Raw genomic sequence first — 17,035 nt, 5'->3', positions numbered from 1 at the left:
ATAGCTGACGGTAATTTAAATATCATTCTTTGTAAAAGAAGCATGCTGTAAAGTAATTTCTTCAACCATCCCAGTCTCTTAAAGTACGGAGTAATGTGATCAGCCCTCGGAATTCTAAAGATATAGCGAACACAGCAATTGATTTTGCGCTGCAGCCGCATCTGTAAATCATTAGTAATATTGCAGTAAGCTACACAACAATAATCAAATACTGGGAATATTAGCGTGGTGACAAGCTTTATACGTAGTTCTTCATTAAAAATTTAATTATTAATTTTTAACTGCGCTAGAACCTGCATTGCTTGATTACAAATACTCATAACCTGACTATCTCAGTAAAACAGTTAAGGGCTTTCAAAAATACGCGCCAAAAATAAACCTATTTCTTGGCCTAGTAGATGGACTAACTAAAATAGAATAGAATGTTAGTGCGAAGAACGTTTAGAGAAATCAAATGCTGCGCGGCTTTTCTAAACCCACAAGGACGAGGATAAGGAGAGAAAAAACACAGATGATGTTATTGAAAATTATTACGGACAAATATTATTTGAGTAAAATAAATTTGAAACAAATAAATATTTTTATTTAATGGTTTATAATTGTTGGAATTGAATTTTGTATAACATCGGTACATTATCGAAATATTGACATGATGTCATTCACGATGAGTTTCTATAGACAAGTCGTAGCGATCGGGATTAAAGAATACAACGCAGCGCGTTAATATATTTTTCTCGCTTTTTCACAGACAAGGATAAATATAAAACAGCTATAACGAGCAACAACAAACCGAAACTTGTCGGTTAGTAATCGTACTGAGTGTTATTTTTTTCCTCCACTTCTAGAATTAATTTTGCTATAAACGCTATGCTGTAGTCGAACAATAATTCAGTTTACTTTTGTACTTTCGATAGAACCAGTCGACAGGATTTAATAAAATTTAAATATTAAATAATAAATTATTCTCTTCAGTTGTTAACTCAAGTAAGTCTATGAACTATCAAACTACGTATTTAGTGATTGATTATAATTAAAATTTGATGAAAAATTTTTTGGTGGATCTCAGATATAAAACTACGTTTATTTTGTACACAGTTGATTTAATTGTTCTGTCAAGGGTCGCAATAACACAAACGATGCCAGAAGAGAATTATGTTCTTCCGTTTCGTCTAAACTTAGAAGATATTGCTTATGAATTTTATGTAAAACCTCGCCGGTATCACTTGAAGCTGGCGCCTTATTTTGAAAGAAATGAACTCAGTTTCGATGGTGAAGTTTCGATAAATTTTGAGAATACCGTTGAGAAATCGAAGTTGAAATTGCACGCTAAGAATTTGGAAATTCTCGGAAATATTAATTTAAAAAAAGATGACCAAGTTTACGAGTCAAGTGATTATAATATAGGTATCGACAATGGAGAAAGCGTATTAACAATCAATTTTGGTCAAAACTTACCTGTCGGAGACTATACCTTGTTCATAAAGTTCAAAAGTCAACCAAATTACTCTTCAGAAGTTTTTAAGTATGCGTCTTATACGGATAATAATGGCAAAAGAGAGTAAGTAGTTGAAAAATTCATTTTTATTTGACCAATACTAAAAATGCAATTATTTTTTTTCCCTTTGGAACATCAGGTGGATATTATTGAGCGATTTTGAAACTGAGGGAACGCAAGAAGTGTTTCCATGTTGGAATAAAAAGTCAACGGCGTCAAAATTTAACGTGTCCATAAAACACAACAAAGCTTATACGGTTCTATTTAATTCTCCAGTGAAAGAATCAAATGTATCTGAAGATGATCCAGATTCAGTGTGGACTAGTTTTGAGGAACTGGCAGCCTTCACTCCTCATCGGCTTGCTTTTATCATCGGTAACTTGGAGCTCATGTCTGCACACCATAACGACCCATTCAGACTGTGGTTCCCCAAAAATACAATTGATTGCGAGAAAAATGACATTAAAATAATCGAAAAGTTGTGGAAGGCGCTGGAAATTGTAACTGGGATAACACACAAAGAGCACCCGTTTAACAAAATGGATGTCGTTGTCTTGCCGGAATTCATTAAGACCAAAAAACGAAATTGGGGTCTTTGCACCATTAAGTAAGATTTTACTCTCTATACAATTATTAATTGTTAGTATGTTAATTTTGTGTTTTCCAGTGATGTCAGTATTGAATTCAAAGAAAACATCGACAAAGCCGAGAAAGTTGAAACAATAACGGGTATTGCGGCATTAATGATTGATCACTGGTTTGGTGAACTAATTAAGAGTGATCATTATGCAATTGGGTCAACAATAAGTTATGGTTTTCGTCTATATTTGGCTGAACTGGTGGTTGATGAGGTTAAATTTTAGTATTTTATTTTTGAATCGCGGTAATTATGACCTATTTGTAATTATTGTAATAAATATTCAATTGGTTTCAGTTTGACAAAACGTGGCGCGCTATTGATCGAATTGTTTATTTAAAAGGGCGAAGCGGACGCAGGCTTAAATATTACTGTAAGTTAATTTTCAGATTTTCGAATCATTGTTTTATGAAAACAATAATTTTATCACGGTTACAGGTAATTATACTGCGCGTACAATACATCACATTTTGGGTGAAGAAAATTTCCGAAAAGTTTTGAGGAATTTCATATTGAACAAGTATGTACTCCAACAATTTAAGAGATAATTCCATTAATTAATTCTCATGATAATTTTTTACAGTGGGCTAAAAGATACCATCATAAGTCCCTTAAGAGATGAAATTATGAATACAGCTGGAGATAAAAAAGAACCTATAAAAAACATATTGGATACTTGGTGCGAATTCATCACCGTTCCTACCCTTGCTGTCACTCGTGATTATGAAGCAAGCAAAGCGGTTGTTACTGAACCTCGATTCTTTCCTGGTCGAAAGCCCCTTCGTTATTGGTTTCCTCTGAACTGGGCAAATGAACAAGAGCTTGATTTTGAAGATACTTCGGTTACTCAATGGTTTGACGGAGACTTTATGAAGACTGAAATTCCTGTGACGGTTCCTGCTGATCGGTGGATAATTGTTAATAAACAGCACTTTGGTATTAAATTAGTAAAAATTTATTATCAATAGAGTGGAGATTTACTATTTAATGTTTCAGGTACCTATCGAGTTACTTATGATGAAAAAAACTGGAAGATGATTGTTAAATACATGAATTCAGATAATTATTCAAAAATTCATATCTTCAATCGTATCCAGCTAATTAACGATGCATTTACTATTGCCGATTGGGGATTCCTGGACTACTCTGTACCCTTTGAGCTGGCAAAGTATCTCTCTCGTGAAACAGAATTTGCCCCTTGGACGACATTCCTCCATTACATCGAGCAGCTGTATAATGAATCACCTCTACGTGGTTCTCCGTACTTTGATAATTTCAAGGTAATATTTCATGATTAATATATGATTCGTGGTTTCTTGTGTTGAAATAACAACAACCTTGTTGGTTTTATTTGATTTAGAAATACGTTTTGGAGGTAACTGATGAGTTGGAGAAACGTATTTTGCTGACAGATGAAGCAAATGATGATTTCACCACTCGACAGTTGAGAAGTTCTTTGGTGAGCGTAAGATGCATCTTTGGCTCGAGTGCCTGTGGAAATTATGCGCTTACAAAACTCAAAAATTGGCTTGAAGATCCTGATGAATATCCGTAATTAATAATTAGTATTATTGTTATTGTTATTATGTATTTTTTTCTAATCGTTTTTATTAAAGAATTCCAGACGATATGAAAGATGTTATTCTCAAAAGTGGAATTCGTTTTGCGGACGAGGATACTTGGAACAAATTGTGGGAAAGATATCAATTGAATTTGCAGAGCCCAGAAAATAAAAAAATTGTTATGGGCCGTATGGAAAGATGGCAAACCAGTAAGGAAGAAGACATTCTCAATGCTCTGTCTTGCACTCCGAGCTTTGAATTGCTCAAAAAATTCATAATGTCGGTCCCAGAAAAAGTTTTTGCTGACATAGTTCCAAGGATCTGGTTCATAAATATTGTTCAGTTAAATGAAAAAGGCGTTGATGCTATATTGGACATTTTGGAATCCAAACCCACTAAAGAGAATGGAGAGTAAGTATTTTTCGTGCAGAATTTTATTATTCTCAGGATCTCAAACTCATGTTGTTGTTTTTCAGGCCTTTATTCGAAATATATGACGTATTTGAGGGTTGCCAGGCCGTTAAATACTGTTTGAAAAATGAAGATCAAGTGGCAAAAGTAAGTACTAGTTTTTTTAATATTCAAAAATGTACGAATTGAAACATTAATACTTTTCATTGTATTTATTTTTAGTTTAATCGAGTGAGAACTCAGTACAGCCATGATAAAGAATTGAATATTCTTCCATCCTTGGATGAACTTGCTGGTAAAGCTTCTCTCTCCAATGTTGAAAAGAAATTGAATCAATTGAAGACATATTTTGATGCAACAAATTGATTTATTGATATAGTTTTCTTACTTTTTTGTATTTAATATTAAACTAGCTGTTACCCGCCCGCTCCGCTGGGCACTTTATAGAATTGTATTTTTAAATATAGAGTTGAATTTAATTGGAGTATTGTTTTGACTTGCTCAGATTATAAATTCCATCGGAATTTTATCTATACCTTTTATCCATGTGATAATTCTAGCTAATATTCATTGTAACTTTCAATGTGCAATCACTATATCATTTGGATCCTATCGGAGCTAGAGCTTAGAAATTTGAAATTTTCATTCTTAACATCCACCCCCCCCCCCCAGTCCATATTGGAAGTAGGTTGTCATAAAATCCGATATTAAATTATTTCTACATCACATACAGAAGATTCTTACCAAATTTGGAGGTTATACGAGCTACAGCTCGGAAATTGAAATTTTAATGTTAACACCCACCCCCGCAACCCCCTGTGGGGCTATCTATCGTAAAATTCGTTTATAGACTATTTCTACATCTCTTACAGAAGATTTCTATCAGATTTGGAGTCTATAGGAGCTGTAGTTTAAAAATTGGAATTTTTCATTGTTAACGCCCCCGCAAGCCCCTTTGAGGTAGGAATTTCTTAAAATCCGTTCTTAACTGACTTCTACATAGCAAAAGTAATATTTCTATCAAATTTGAAGTCTCTACGCCTTATAGTTCCAGAGATATCGTGATGAGTCACTATATACCTAAAAGTCTCTTATATATGTATAGATTATTTATTATATAAATAATAATCATAATAAAAATCATGTTATTGTAAAATATTACCATAAAATATAAAATAATTAATAAATTTGGTACAAGTTACTAAATATTTTTATTTAATAGATCATAACGATCGGAATTTAATTTAAAATTAATTTAAGATAAGTACATTATCGAAAAAATGAAATGATGTCATTCAAAGCGGGTTTTTATCGGTACGTCATAGCGATACAAATAAAAGAATAGAGCGCAACGCATTAATGGATCGTTCTCTCTTCTTCATAGACAAGGATAAATTCAAAGAACAGCTGTGACGAGCACCAACAAGTCGAAACTTGTCGGTTACTGATCGTACTGCGTGTTATTCTTTTCCTCCACTCCTAGAATTAATTTTACTATAAACGCTACGTTGTACTCGAACAGTAGATCAGTTTACTTTTGTACTTTTGATAGAACTGATCAACAAAATTTATTGAAAAATTATTTATTTGTGTAGTTTTTAACTTAAGTAAGTCTATGAACTATAAAACTACTTATTTAGTGATTGATTATAATTAACATTCAATGAAAAATTTTTTGGTGGATCTCAGACTTAAAACTACGTTTATTTTGTTCACAGTTAGTTTCATTGTTTTTTTACGGGTCGCAATAACACATACAATGCTAGAAGAGAATTATGTTCTTCCGTTTAATCTAAATTTATTAAATATTGTTTATCACTTTAATGTAAAACCTCGCCGGTATCACTTGAACCTGGCGCCTTATTTTGAAAGAAATGAGCTCAGTTTCGATGGTGAAGTTTCGATAAATTTTGAGAATACCGTTGAGAAATCAATGTTGAAATTGCACGCTAAGAATTTGGAAATTCTCGGAAATATTAATTTAAAAAAAGATGACCAAGTTTACAAGTCAAGTGACTATAATATAGGTATCGACAATAGAGAAAGCGTATTAACAATCAATTTTGGTCAAAACTTACCTGTCGGAGACTATACCTTGTTCATAAAGTTCAAAAGTCAACCAAATTACTCTTCAGAAGTTTTTAAGCATGCGTCTTATACGGATAATAATGGCAAAAGAGAGTAAGTAGTTGAAAAATTCATTTTTATTTGACCAATACTAAAAATGCAATTATTTTTTTTCCCTTTGGAACATCAGGTGGATATTATTGAGCAATTTTGGAACTGAGGGAACGCATGAAGTGTTTCCATGTTGGAACGATGATTTAAGCCAGTCAAAATTTGACGTGTCCATAAAACACAACAAAGCTCACACGGTTCTATTTAATTCTCCAGTGAAAGAATCAAAAGTATCTGAAGATGATCCAGATTCAGTGTGGACTAGTTTTGAGGAACCAGTAGCCTTCGCCCCTCATCGGCTTGCTTTCATCATCGGTAACTTGGAACTCATGTCTGCACACCATAACGACCCATTCAGACTGTGGTTCCCCAAAAATACAATTGATTGCGAGAAAAATGACATTAAAATAATCGAAAAGTTGTGGAAGGCGCTGGAAATTGTAACTGGGATAACACACAAAGAGCACCCGTTTAACAAAATGGATGTCGTTGTCTTGCCGGAATTCATTAAGACCAAAAAACGAAATTGGGGTCTTTGCACCATTAAGTAAGATTTTACTCTCCATACAATTATTAATTGTTAGTATGTTAATTTTGTGTTTTCCAGTGATGTCAGTATTGAATTCAAAGAAAACATCGACAAGACCGAGAAAATTGAAACAATAACGAATATTGTGGCATCAATGATTGATCACTGGTTTGGTGAACTGATTATGAGTGTTGGTTATGAAACTGGGTCAAAATTAAGCTATGGTTTGCGTTTATATTTGACTGAACTGGTGATGGATAAGGTTACATTTTAGTATTTTATTTTTGAATCGCGGTAATCATAACCTTTATGTAATTGTTGTAATAAATATTCAATTATTTTCAGGTTGACAAAACGTGGCGCTCTATTGATCGGTTTATTAATAGACAAGGGAAAGAAGGAAACTGGAATGAATTTCATTGTTAGTTACTTCTCAGATTTTCAACAATTATTTTTACAAAACAATAATTTAATTATTTAATATTCAATTTATTTACAGTTAAGTTTATTTCACATACAATACATCACATTTTGGGTGAAGAAAACTTTCGTAAATTCTTGAGGAATTTCATATTGAATAAGTATGTATTCTAACAATCGGTAAGATAATTTTAATAATTAATTTTCATAATAATTTTTTAAAGTGGGCCTAAAGATACCATCATAAGTCCCTTAAGAGATGAAATTGCGAATGCAGCTGGAGATCAAAAAGAATTTATAGAGAAAGTATTGGATAATTGGAACAAATTCAGCTCCTATCCTACCCTCACTGTCACTCGTAATTATGAAGCGAGCAAAGCGGTTGTTACCCAGGCTCGTTCTTTGAACGATCCCGAGTCCAATTGGAGATTTTGGGTACCTTTAAATTGGGCGGATGAACAAGAGCTTGATTTTGAAGATACTTCGGTTACTCAGTGGTATGACGGAGACTTTATGAAGACTGAAATTCCTGTGACGGTTCCTGCTGATCGGTGGATAATTGTTAATAAACAGCACTTTGGTATTAAATTAGTAAAAATATTTTATCAATAGAGTAGAGATTTACTATTAAATATTTTAGGTACCTATCGAGTTACATATGACGAAAAAAATTGGAAGATGATTGTTAAATACATGAATTCAGATAATTATTCAAAAATTCATATCTTCAATCGTATCCAGCTAATTAACGATGCATTCACTATTGCCGATTGGGGATTCCTGGACTACTCTGTACCCTTTGAGCTGGCAAAGTATCTCTCTCGTGAAACAGAATTTGCTCCTTGGACGGCATTCCTACATTATATCGAGCAGCTGTATAATGAATCACCTCTACGTGGTTCTCCGTACTTTGATAATTTCAAGGTAATATTTCATGATTAATATATGATTCGTGGTTTCTTGTGTTGAAATAACAACAACCTTGTTGGTTTTATTTGATTTAGAAATACGTTTTGGAGGTAACTGATGAGTTGGAAAAACGTATTTTGCTGACCGATGAAGCAAATGATGATTTCACCACTCGACAGTTGAGAAGTTCTTTGGTGAGCGTAAGATGCATCTTTGGCTCGAGTGCCTGTGGAAATTATGCGCTTACAAAACTCAAAAATTGGCTTGAAGATCCTGATGAATATCCGTAATTAATAATTAGTATTATTGTTATTGTTATTATCTATTTTTTTCTAATCGTTTTTATTAAAGAATTCCAGACGATATGAAAGATGTTATTCTCAAAAGTGGAATTCGTTTTGCGGACGAGGATACTTGGAACAAATTGTGGGAAAGATATCAATTGAATTTGCAAAGCCCAGAAAATAAAAGAATTGATGTGTACGATATGTTTAAATGGGAAACCAACAAGGAAGAAAACCTTCTCAATGCTCTGTCTTGCACTCCGAACTTTGAAGTGCTCAAAAAATTCATAATGTGGGTCCCAGAAAATGTTTTTGCTGACATAAATCCAGTTTCTTGGTTCAAAAATATTGTTCTGTTGAATGAAAAAGCCGTTGATGGTATATTGGACGTTTTGGAATCCGAACCCACTAAAGAGAATGAAGAGTAAGTATTTTTTAAGTAAAACTTTATTATTCTAAGTATATTAAACTAATGTTTTTGACTTTTCAGGCCTTTATTCTCTCCAAATATCGTGTATGAGGGTTGCCAGGCAGTTAGTTATTCCATGAGGTCTCAAGATCAAGTGGAAAAAGTATGTACTAATTTTGTTAATATTCGCAAATGTACAAATTGAAACTTTTAATAATTTTTAGTTTAATCGAGTGAGAACTCAGTACATCCATACTCAATTGAATCGTTTTGCGTCCATGGATGAACATGCAAGTCAAAATTCCGTTTCCAGAATCAAAGAAAAATTAGATAAATTGAAAACATATTTTGAAACAACAAATTAATTTATGAATAGTTTTTTTTTTTTTTACTTTTTATAATAAGTATTTTTTAATTATTTTGTATAAATATTTTTTTTTGTAAATGCTTTCAAATCTATCAATATTAAATGAAGTTACTAGTTTTCAAAAATTTTTTCTGTAGGAATGCTATTAAAAAATATCTTTTGCACAGTTAAAAAAATTGCGTCATTCCGTCAAAATATTTTACCCTTTCTTGTGTTAATTTAACACGATAAATGTTAAATTTACACATAAAAATGTTAAATATATAACACAAAATTTTTTGACGTAAGGACGCAAAATTTTTTACTGTGAGCATGCTTCGAGCGGGTAATAAATGAAACTTAACCCGCACAGATAAGAATGAAAATCAAACATCAAAAACTATAGTACAATTACCGTAGACGGAGAAAAAAAAACAGCACTGATTACTATTTTGTACAGTACTCAGTACTGTTTTGGATGAAAATAAGGTTAAAGTGTTTGGGATAGTAGAGAACACTACATAAAAAGTACTGACTATTGTCTGCACACTACTGACTCGTGTTCTAGTACTAACCAGTCCTGTTTCGTACAGCATTCTCTATTATCTATGAACATTTTCTTAATATATGTACGAAACAGTAATCATTGCTGTTTTATTTTCTCCGTGTAAAAGACTCACTCTATCGTAACTTTTCGTCACATAATGAAAGTTGGATCTACGATCGTACAATGCTTCAAATTATGTGATGTTTACGATAATTATGTGACGGATGGGAACACTGCGCAATTGCGTAAAATTTTTCACTTTGTAAGTTAATTTCATGTCGATAATTCGATTTATATTTACTCAGTAACCGACGACATTAAAGCATATAAATACCTCCGCTTAATTGTCATCCAGTTTTGATAACTTACTCAAAATAAAAATAATAATCTTGATTTCTGACAACTTACCTCTTTTATTGTTAGAAATTGAAAAAAATTGTAGCCATTTAGAAAGAAATTTAGTTTTACGAAAGATTTTTTCAAGTACAGTAAGTATATATTTTATAAGCAGAAAATAATATTTTATTAACTTTTTTTTTTTTTTTACCAATAGACAACAATGTTGATAAAAAATTTCATAAAAATTATTATCTACAAAGTTTTAATTTCATCAATTGTTGCCGATAATTATTTCGATAATATTAGACCACTAAATTACAAGATAAATCTTACCCCCAATATACAAGATGAGAATAATTTAACTTTCAACGGTAAAGTGCATACTGACATAGAAATCAAAGCCAGCATGAATAATTCATTCGTTCTACACTCGAAAAGTCTTGAAATAAAAGATGATATTGCTTTAATAAATTCTACATCTAAATTTTATTCCCGTAACTTTTTAATCGATGAAAAACAAAATTTATTGTTTATAAGATTTAATAAAACATTAACAAAAGGGAACTATACTCTGGAAATCACATACCTCGGTCTCATAAGTAAGAATAAATCAGAATCATTTATTTACGTAACTTACCGAGATCATTTCAAAGGAAAACGGTCTTAATTTTTCTTTATAAAATTTAAAATTTTTAAAATAATAATTATTTTTAACAAAATTGTCTTTAACATAATAGATGGTTACTATTGACGAATATAGAATCTGATCAAGATGTAAGTAAAATTTTTCCATGCTTGCTTGAAGAAAATCCGACAAAAGTAACTTTAGAATTATCTGTCCAACACAATCGCGGCTTCACCGTGCTATCTAATACCCAGTATAATTCAATAATAGCCTCGAGCGAAAGTTTTAAAAATGTTTGGACGAATTTCGATAAAACGCCGCTTTTATTAACCCGGCAATTAAATTTAATTATCGGAAATCTCGAGTGCTCAACTTACTACGACGAAGAATACCGTGTGTGGACTTTGAAGAATGTTGAAAACAATCACAATAATTTGTCAATTGTCGGCGGGAAAGTTTGGAATGCCATGAAAAATATCACCGGAATAATCGATGATGACTCAGTAATTAAAAAATTTGATTTTGTCCTTCTACATGGCATTGATTTGCCGCCAATCGATCCATTTTTCAGCTACGGAATTATTGTTACCAAGTAAATTAAAAACTTTCCTGTATTTATTCAAAAACTCATTGAATTTTTTTATTTCAGTTCAGAAAAATTTTCCTACGTTGAAAATCATTCAAATTTTACTTCAATAAATCAATTTGCTCAACAAATAGCCTTTTCTATCTGCATGCAGTGGTATCCGCTTTACATATTTCATTCAAACACAGGAAATGAGTATTTTCTTCAATACGGGTTGATTAACTATTTGATTTTAGCGACAACCGATCAGGTTATAATGCGATTGTTAATTATTCAAAATTTTACATCATATATGTTCTAATTAGTGAATATAAATTCTAGACTAATGAACCAGAACATGCAATGGATAAAATTATTTATCAAGTCAATGATTCGAATAACCGTAAGCAAAATTTAATAATTTTTTATTTTTGCATCGATTATTTGTATTGATTCTTTTCAATTTTTAGGTTTAATGAAACTAATAAAAGCAATGCACGTAATTGGGAAAGCTCATTTTCTAAATTTGCTCCATGAATTGACACTTAAAAGGTACTATTGCTATAGCAAATTGAGGTATACCTCAGAAAGTACACTCAAAAGTGATTCCCCTTCTATTCCAATTTCACCCAATAAAAGTATTTTTTTTTTCTTTAAAAAGCTACAGCGGAGATTTGGAAAAAAATTATCTCGTCAATAAATATTCCGAGGTCTTGAACGTCGACGTTGTTACCTTTATGGAATTTTTGGGAAATCAAATTCTCACTAACGGCTACCCTGTCGTCACAGTCACCAGAAATTACACAGCGAGTAACGCTGCGGTTACTCAAAATCGCTTCTCAAAGTTTTTAGCCGAAAATTTTAGCGAAAAATATTGGATTCCATTGAATTGCGAAAATGAGCGGAGTCCAAATTTTGAAGATACGTCGATAAATTGGTGGCTAAGTCCCGATTCAAACAAAATTGAAATTCCAGTAGCGGCAGCAAGTACCAGCTGGATTATTTGCAATAACCAGTTAATCGGTGCGTACACAGTAAAAAATTTTGCGTCAAAAAATGTTGTGTTAAAAATTTTGGTGTTAAATATTTAACACTTTTATGAGTAAATTTAACATTTATTGTGTTAAATTAACACAAAAAAGTGTTAAATGTTTAACATAAAAATCTGGAAAACAGTTGACCCTAAAGGCCATCCCTGTAATTTCCCGCTAATTCCATGTCTAAGCGCTTAAAATTGAACTTTTATGACGTTTTTGAGTTCTTTGAGCTCAAAAATATAATTTATGTGTTATTTTGAGCTCTCCGAGCTCAAATAGATAACTTTTCTATGTTTTTGAGCTCTTCGAACTCAAAGGTCTGCTAGAAATTTGATAAAATACTATTTTTTGAATTTTCAAACTGTAATAACTTTTGAATGAATGAACCGATTTTCAAGCGGTTGGTGGCATTCAACGCATTTTTTAAGCCTCATAAAAATCTTTGAGTTTGGATTGATCAAATCAAAAATTTCGGAGTACTTCGGAAAAAATACTTTTTTTGATTTTCTTCCGTTCACGATATCTCTCGGACGAATTAACCGATTTTGACCAGATTAGCGGCAATCGATGTAGTTTTCTAAGTTTAAGAGCTAATCAGTTTTTGAAGATGATCGATCAAGCCGTTTAAAAGTTATTCCAAAAAAACCATTGGAAAAAAAAATTTTTTTTCACATTTTTTCACGGTTTTTTTGAGATTTCTCAAAATCTATCTGTCCGAATCAGTCCAAATTGTATTAAAAATCTAAGATTGGTCGAGCCCTTTTGAATGGCGCCAACTGCGATGAAATCGGTCAAACCGTTCGAAAATTATAGGAAGTTTACATACTCACACACTTCTCGATTTTTGAAAATTTTCAATTTTCATAGGGGGACGTTGAAAATTCTTAACACAAAATTTTTTGACGCATTGACACCAAATTTTTTACTGTGTCTTTATCGGAGTTAGTTTTATTTCATTTTATGACTAACCGCGAAATTTCAGGCAACTATCGCGTGAATTACGATGACAAAAATTGGAAACTGATAATGGATTACCTCAAAAGTTCAAATTATCATAAAATCCATCCAATTAATCGAGCACAAATAATCGACGACGTTTTAACGTTCGCGGAGTTTGGATATGTTAATCACAGTTTGGTTTTTGAGCTGACTGAATATCTTCAATATGAAACTCACCGCATTCCACTGGCAAAATTTATGGATTATTTTTTTAATATTCATGACAGCTGGCTTTTCAAAATCTCCGATTATCACAAAGAATTCGAGGTGACACCAAACTTTTAAAGATTTGAAATTTTGATACGTAAATAAAATCTAATTGTTTCATTTGTTTAGAAGCATCACTTATCCAGAGAAAAGAAAAAAATAGAAAGGATTTTTTGCAACGGAATTCGGGAAGCTGATCAAAAAAGTTGGGACAGATTGTTCAAAGTCTATCATATTTACAGACAAATAGAAATTTTAAAGGCTCTAGGATGCTCATCAAATAGAGTTATTTTATATAAATATATGATGTTGGTCCTTCGCAGCAATTGGGACGAATCCAATTATCTTATCCTGTTTATGTTTAGAACTATCGCAGAAAAAAGTAATATAGGCATTGATACTATTTTAGACTTTTTGATACATCTTCAGCAGAAGAAACATTTGAGGTAAGAAATTTTTTATTAATTTTATTAATTTTATTGATAAAAGAAGAATAAAATGGAATAAAATTTTGTCCAATTTCTTGTTAATATTAATATTAATTTTATTTATTATTATGCTCGCTTGTGATTTTACAGCTGGAAAGAAAAAACATTTATTATCAAAGCAACGGCTATTGTTAATCATTATATTATTAATGATTCTCAATTGGATAAGGTACGACTAATTTTTTTTTATTTAAAGTGTATTTATGATAAAATTATCATTTTTTCAGCTACAAAATATTTTGGACAAGGGAAAACCTTATTTTGGAATTTTAAAAATGGAAAATTTTCACAGAATTGCCGTGAATAATATTTTTTTGTCTTCATTTAAACCATTAAAAAAATTAAATGAAAAAAAACACATTGAATTAAACAAAAATTTGAGTAAAAAAAGTTTTTAAGAAAACATTTTTTGGATTAAATAAATTTTACTTCAAAAATGTTTCGTTTTGATTAAAAAATTTTTTTTTTCAGTCCAGCAACACTGATAGAAAGATTTGTTTATATTTAATAAGCTTTATTAACTGTTAATAAATATTTGTTAACTGTTAACGAATATTTATTTAAAATAAAACGCAAAAATAGAAATTTTCTTTTACCACTTTTTATAACCCTATAGCTAGAATACATGATAATAATTCAATTCACTAAATAAATTAACCTTTTTAATATTTAAAAATATAAAAGATAATTATGAGCTGTGATAGAATTTGGTAATTTACAAAAAACGTTAATATGATGTAATATAATTAATGCAAATCTAAACACATACAAGAGATTTTTAGGTATATAGTGACTCCCCACGATATCTCTGGAACTATAAGGCGTATAGACTTCAAATTTGATAGGAATATTACTTTTGCTATGTAGAAGTCAGTTAAGAACGGATTTTAAGAAATTCCTACCTCAAAGGGGCTTGCGGGGGCGTTAACAATGAAAAATTCCAATTTTTAAACTACAGCTCCTATAGACTCCAAATTTGATAGGAATCTTCTGTAAGAGATGTAGAAATAGTCTATGGACGAATTTTACGATAGATCACCCCACAGGGGGTTGCGGGGGTGGGTATCAACAATGAAAATTTTTAATTTTCAAACTATAGTTTCTACAAGCCTCAAATTTGGTAAGAATCTTCTGTATGTGATGTAGAAATGATTTAATATCGGATTTTATGACAACCTACTCCCAATATGGACTAAGGGGGTGGATGTTAAGAATGAAAATTTCAATTTCCAAGCTGTAGCTCCTACAAGCCTCAAATTTGGTAAGAATCTTCTGTATGTGATGTAGAAATGATTTAATATCGGATTTTATGACAACCTACTCCCAATATGGACTAAGGGGGTGGATGTTAAGAATGAAAATTTCAAATATCCAAGCTCTAGCTCCTATAGGATCCAAATGATATAGTGATTGCACATTGAAAGTTACAATGAATATTAGCTAGAATTATCACATGGATAAAAGGTACAGGCCAATCCGATGGAATTTAGAATGTGAGCAAGTCAAGACAATACTCCAATTAAATTTAAGTCTAGATTTAGAAATACAATTCTATAAAGTGCCCAGCGGAGCGAGCGGGTAACAGCTAGCAATTTATAAAGATTATTTTTATTTATAAGGAATCTTCATATCATATGACATTGCAAGCGAACCAATTCACTCAACAAAATATTTATTAACTGTTAATAAATGTACTTTTCTCCCAAATCAATATTCATTGAATGTTAAAAAATATTTATTAAAATTTAATAAACTAAATAATTGCCTTTCAATAAATTCAATTATTATTAGTTAATAAAGCGTTAAATCAGTGAAGTAAATGAACATAAAAAATTGATAAAATAGATATTTAATAAAATAATAAAAAAAAGCAACACCAGAGGTGCATTACAAAAGCAGAATATATCTAACTCATGAAAATAGAATACCCTTACCCGTGACTGGCACTAACCCTTTATTTGTATTATCACTGGTGTACTATTTCTGCTGTCGCTGCACAGCAGGTACAACTGTGACTCCAACTGTAACTATTTCTCTACAACACTATTATACGACTAGGATTACTATAACGACGTACGGTATCGAATTGTTAGAAGAAAGACGTACGAGTTACCGAGTACTATCAGATTTGCATACCAAAGTACTTTAAAGACACGCCAATATTTCTCCATGACATTGTCGAAATTCACCTTTCGGAACTTGCCACTGCCTTGAATATATCTATATTTCCATCAACCACTATTTACTCATCCATTTTATATACATACCGGGTAAATATTTCGTGACCACGATCCCAGCGGTGTCTATATACATTTAATTCTAAAGTTGGAAACTCTAAACTTAACTCCTCGCCCGGCTCTTTAATTCTTTCCTGTCTTCTGTCAACTTCTAGTAAAAAAAAAAAAAAGGCCATTTGGTAGCCGAAATGGAAGTAGATTTCACAATTTATTACTAAATGCTTAGCAATTGAAGAAATATATAGATAAGGGTGTGCCAAAATGTAATTTCCGTGAAGAACCTTTTGAAATTAGAATTTTGAATTTCGCTTTTAACAGCAGCTGTATTTAGGCATTTCCTGAAATATTTCGTGGTAAAAGGATTTTTTTGATTTTCACAGAATTTTTAACAGGAGATTCAATTTGGCACTTCCGGCCAAATTTTGAATTTTCAGCGGAAATGCCCAAACTAAGCTCCAGTTAAAAAATTCTATGAAAATCAAATTTATCGTCTCACCTCAAAATATCTCAAGAAATATCCAAACACATCCCCTGTTAAAAGCGGAACTCAAAATTCCAATTTTAAAAGGTTCTTCACGGAAGTTACATTTTGGCACACCCTAATATATATGTATATTGTGTAAGGATGTACAACAATTTTTGAAAATTCCGACATAAAGTACCAACGACTTAGTTCGATTTCTAGGAAATCTACTAAAAATTTCATTAATTAGAATTAACTTTTAATTTGCTGTCATTTCTGATACAATTGATTAAGGAAGATAATGAAGCATGTGAATTGAAGCTTATTAAATAAGCTTTCAGATGCAAT

At 31.5% G+C, this 17,035-nt stretch overlaps 3 protein-coding genes across 4 annotated transcripts; all 3 read left to right on the top strand.

The window, feature by feature from the left end:
- Window positions 1–777: 777 nt before the first annotated feature.
- On the top strand, window positions 778–4,589 carry LOC141534879 (aminopeptidase N-like). Its single transcript, XM_074254489.1, has 12 exons — window positions 778–984; window positions 1,096–1,558; window positions 1,635–2,102; window positions 2,163–2,346; window positions 2,430–2,505; window positions 2,571–2,652; window positions 2,716–3,068; window positions 3,129–3,412; window positions 3,493–3,683; window positions 3,749–4,105; window positions 4,171–4,252; window positions 4,328–4,589. The coding sequence occupies exons 2-12, from the start codon at window positions 1,137–1,139 to the stop codon at window positions 4,469–4,471; spliced, it is 2,643 nt and encodes an 880-aa protein (XP_074110590.1). The 5' UTR covers window positions 778–984; window positions 1,096–1,136; the 3' UTR covers window positions 4,472–4,589.
- A 971-nt stretch (window positions 4,590–5,560) lies between these two features.
- LOC141534831 (aminopeptidase N-like) lies at window positions 5,561–10,130 on the top strand. 2 transcript variants are annotated; one of them, XM_074254417.1, is made up of 12 exons: window positions 5,561–5,712; window positions 5,824–6,286; window positions 6,363–6,830; window positions 6,891–7,074; window positions 7,158–7,233; window positions 7,312–7,393; window positions 7,457–7,812; window positions 7,873–8,156; window positions 8,237–8,427; window positions 8,493–8,849; window positions 8,916–8,997; window positions 9,059–10,130. In XM_074254417.1, the coding sequence occupies exons 2-12, from the start codon at window positions 5,865–5,867 to the stop codon at window positions 9,197–9,199; spliced, it is 2,643 nt and encodes an 880-aa protein (XP_074110518.1). In that variant the 5' UTR covers window positions 5,561–5,712; window positions 5,824–5,864; the 3' UTR covers window positions 9,200–10,130. The 2 variants fall into 2 exon arrangements, with proteins under 2 accessions (XP_074110518.1, XP_074110517.1); XM_074254416.1 differs by lacking the exon at window positions 5,561–5,712 and having other exon boundaries at window positions 5,747–6,286.
- Window positions 10,131–10,382: 252 nt separating this feature from the next.
- On the top strand, window positions 10,383–14,468 carry LOC141534622 (aminopeptidase N-like). Its single transcript, XM_074254068.1, has 10 exons — window positions 10,383–10,726; window positions 10,804–11,283; window positions 11,341–11,527; window positions 11,599–11,659; window positions 11,727–11,808; window positions 11,918–12,279; window positions 13,276–13,559; window positions 13,629–13,945; window positions 14,078–14,156; window positions 14,215–14,468. Exons 1-10 carry the CDS (start codon window positions 10,473–10,475, stop codon window positions 14,383–14,385), a joined length of 2,277 nt encoding a protein of 758 aa, XP_074110169.1. The 5' UTR covers window positions 10,383–10,472; the 3' UTR covers window positions 14,386–14,468.
- Window positions 14,469–17,035: the final 2,567 nt, after the last annotated feature.

This window comes from Cotesia typhae, unplaced genomic scaffold (assembly GCF_013202065.1).
Source record: "Cotesia typhae breed Kobodo isofemale line unplaced genomic scaffold, CoteBio_Ctyphae scaffold_13, whole genome shotgun sequence".
Taxonomy (NCBI): domain Eukaryota; kingdom Metazoa; phylum Arthropoda; class Insecta; order Hymenoptera; family Braconidae; genus Cotesia; species Cotesia typhae.
Note: the sequence above shows the minus strand (reverse complement) of the source record. Positions and strands in the feature narration are given on the sequence as shown.

Excerpts from the sequence above, each read along its gene's own strand:
- LOC141534879 (XM_074254489.1), top strand. The coding sequence starts at position 1,137 with ATGCCAGAAGAGAATTATGTTCTTCCGTTTCGTCTAAACTTAGAAGAT. Across the intron at positions 3,413-3,492 it reads CGTACTTTGATAATTTCAAG|AAATACGTTTTGGAGGTAAC; the intron begins GTAATATTTCAT and ends TATTTGATTTAG. Across the intron at positions 4,106-4,170 it reads CCCACTAAAGAGAATGGAGA|GCCTTTATTCGAAATATATG; the intron begins GTAAGTATTTTT and ends GTTGTTTTTCAG.
- LOC141534831 (XM_074254416.1), top strand. The coding sequence starts at position 5,769 with ATGAAAAATTTTTTGGTGGATCTCAGACTTAAAACTACGTTTATTTTG. Across the intron at positions 7,075-7,157 it reads CTGAACTGGTGATGGATAAG|GTTGACAAAACGTGGCGCTC; the intron begins GTTACATTTTAG and ends AATTATTTTCAG. Across the intron at positions 8,998-9,058 it reads CTCAAGATCAAGTGGAAAAA|TTTAATCGAGTGAGAACTCA; the intron begins GTATGTACTAAT and ends AATAATTTTTAG.
- LOC141534622 (XM_074254068.1), top strand. The coding sequence starts at position 10,473 with ATGAATAATTCATTCGTTCTACACTCGAAAAGTCTTGAAATAAAAGAT. Across the intron at positions 10,727-10,803 it reads GATCATTTCAAAGGAAAACG|ATGGTTACTATTGACGAATA; the intron begins GTCTTAATTTTT and ends TTAACATAATAG. Across the intron at positions 12,280-13,275 it reads TTGCAATAACCAGTTAATCG|GCAACTATCGCGTGAATTAC; the intron begins GTGCGTACACAG and ends GCGAAATTTCAG.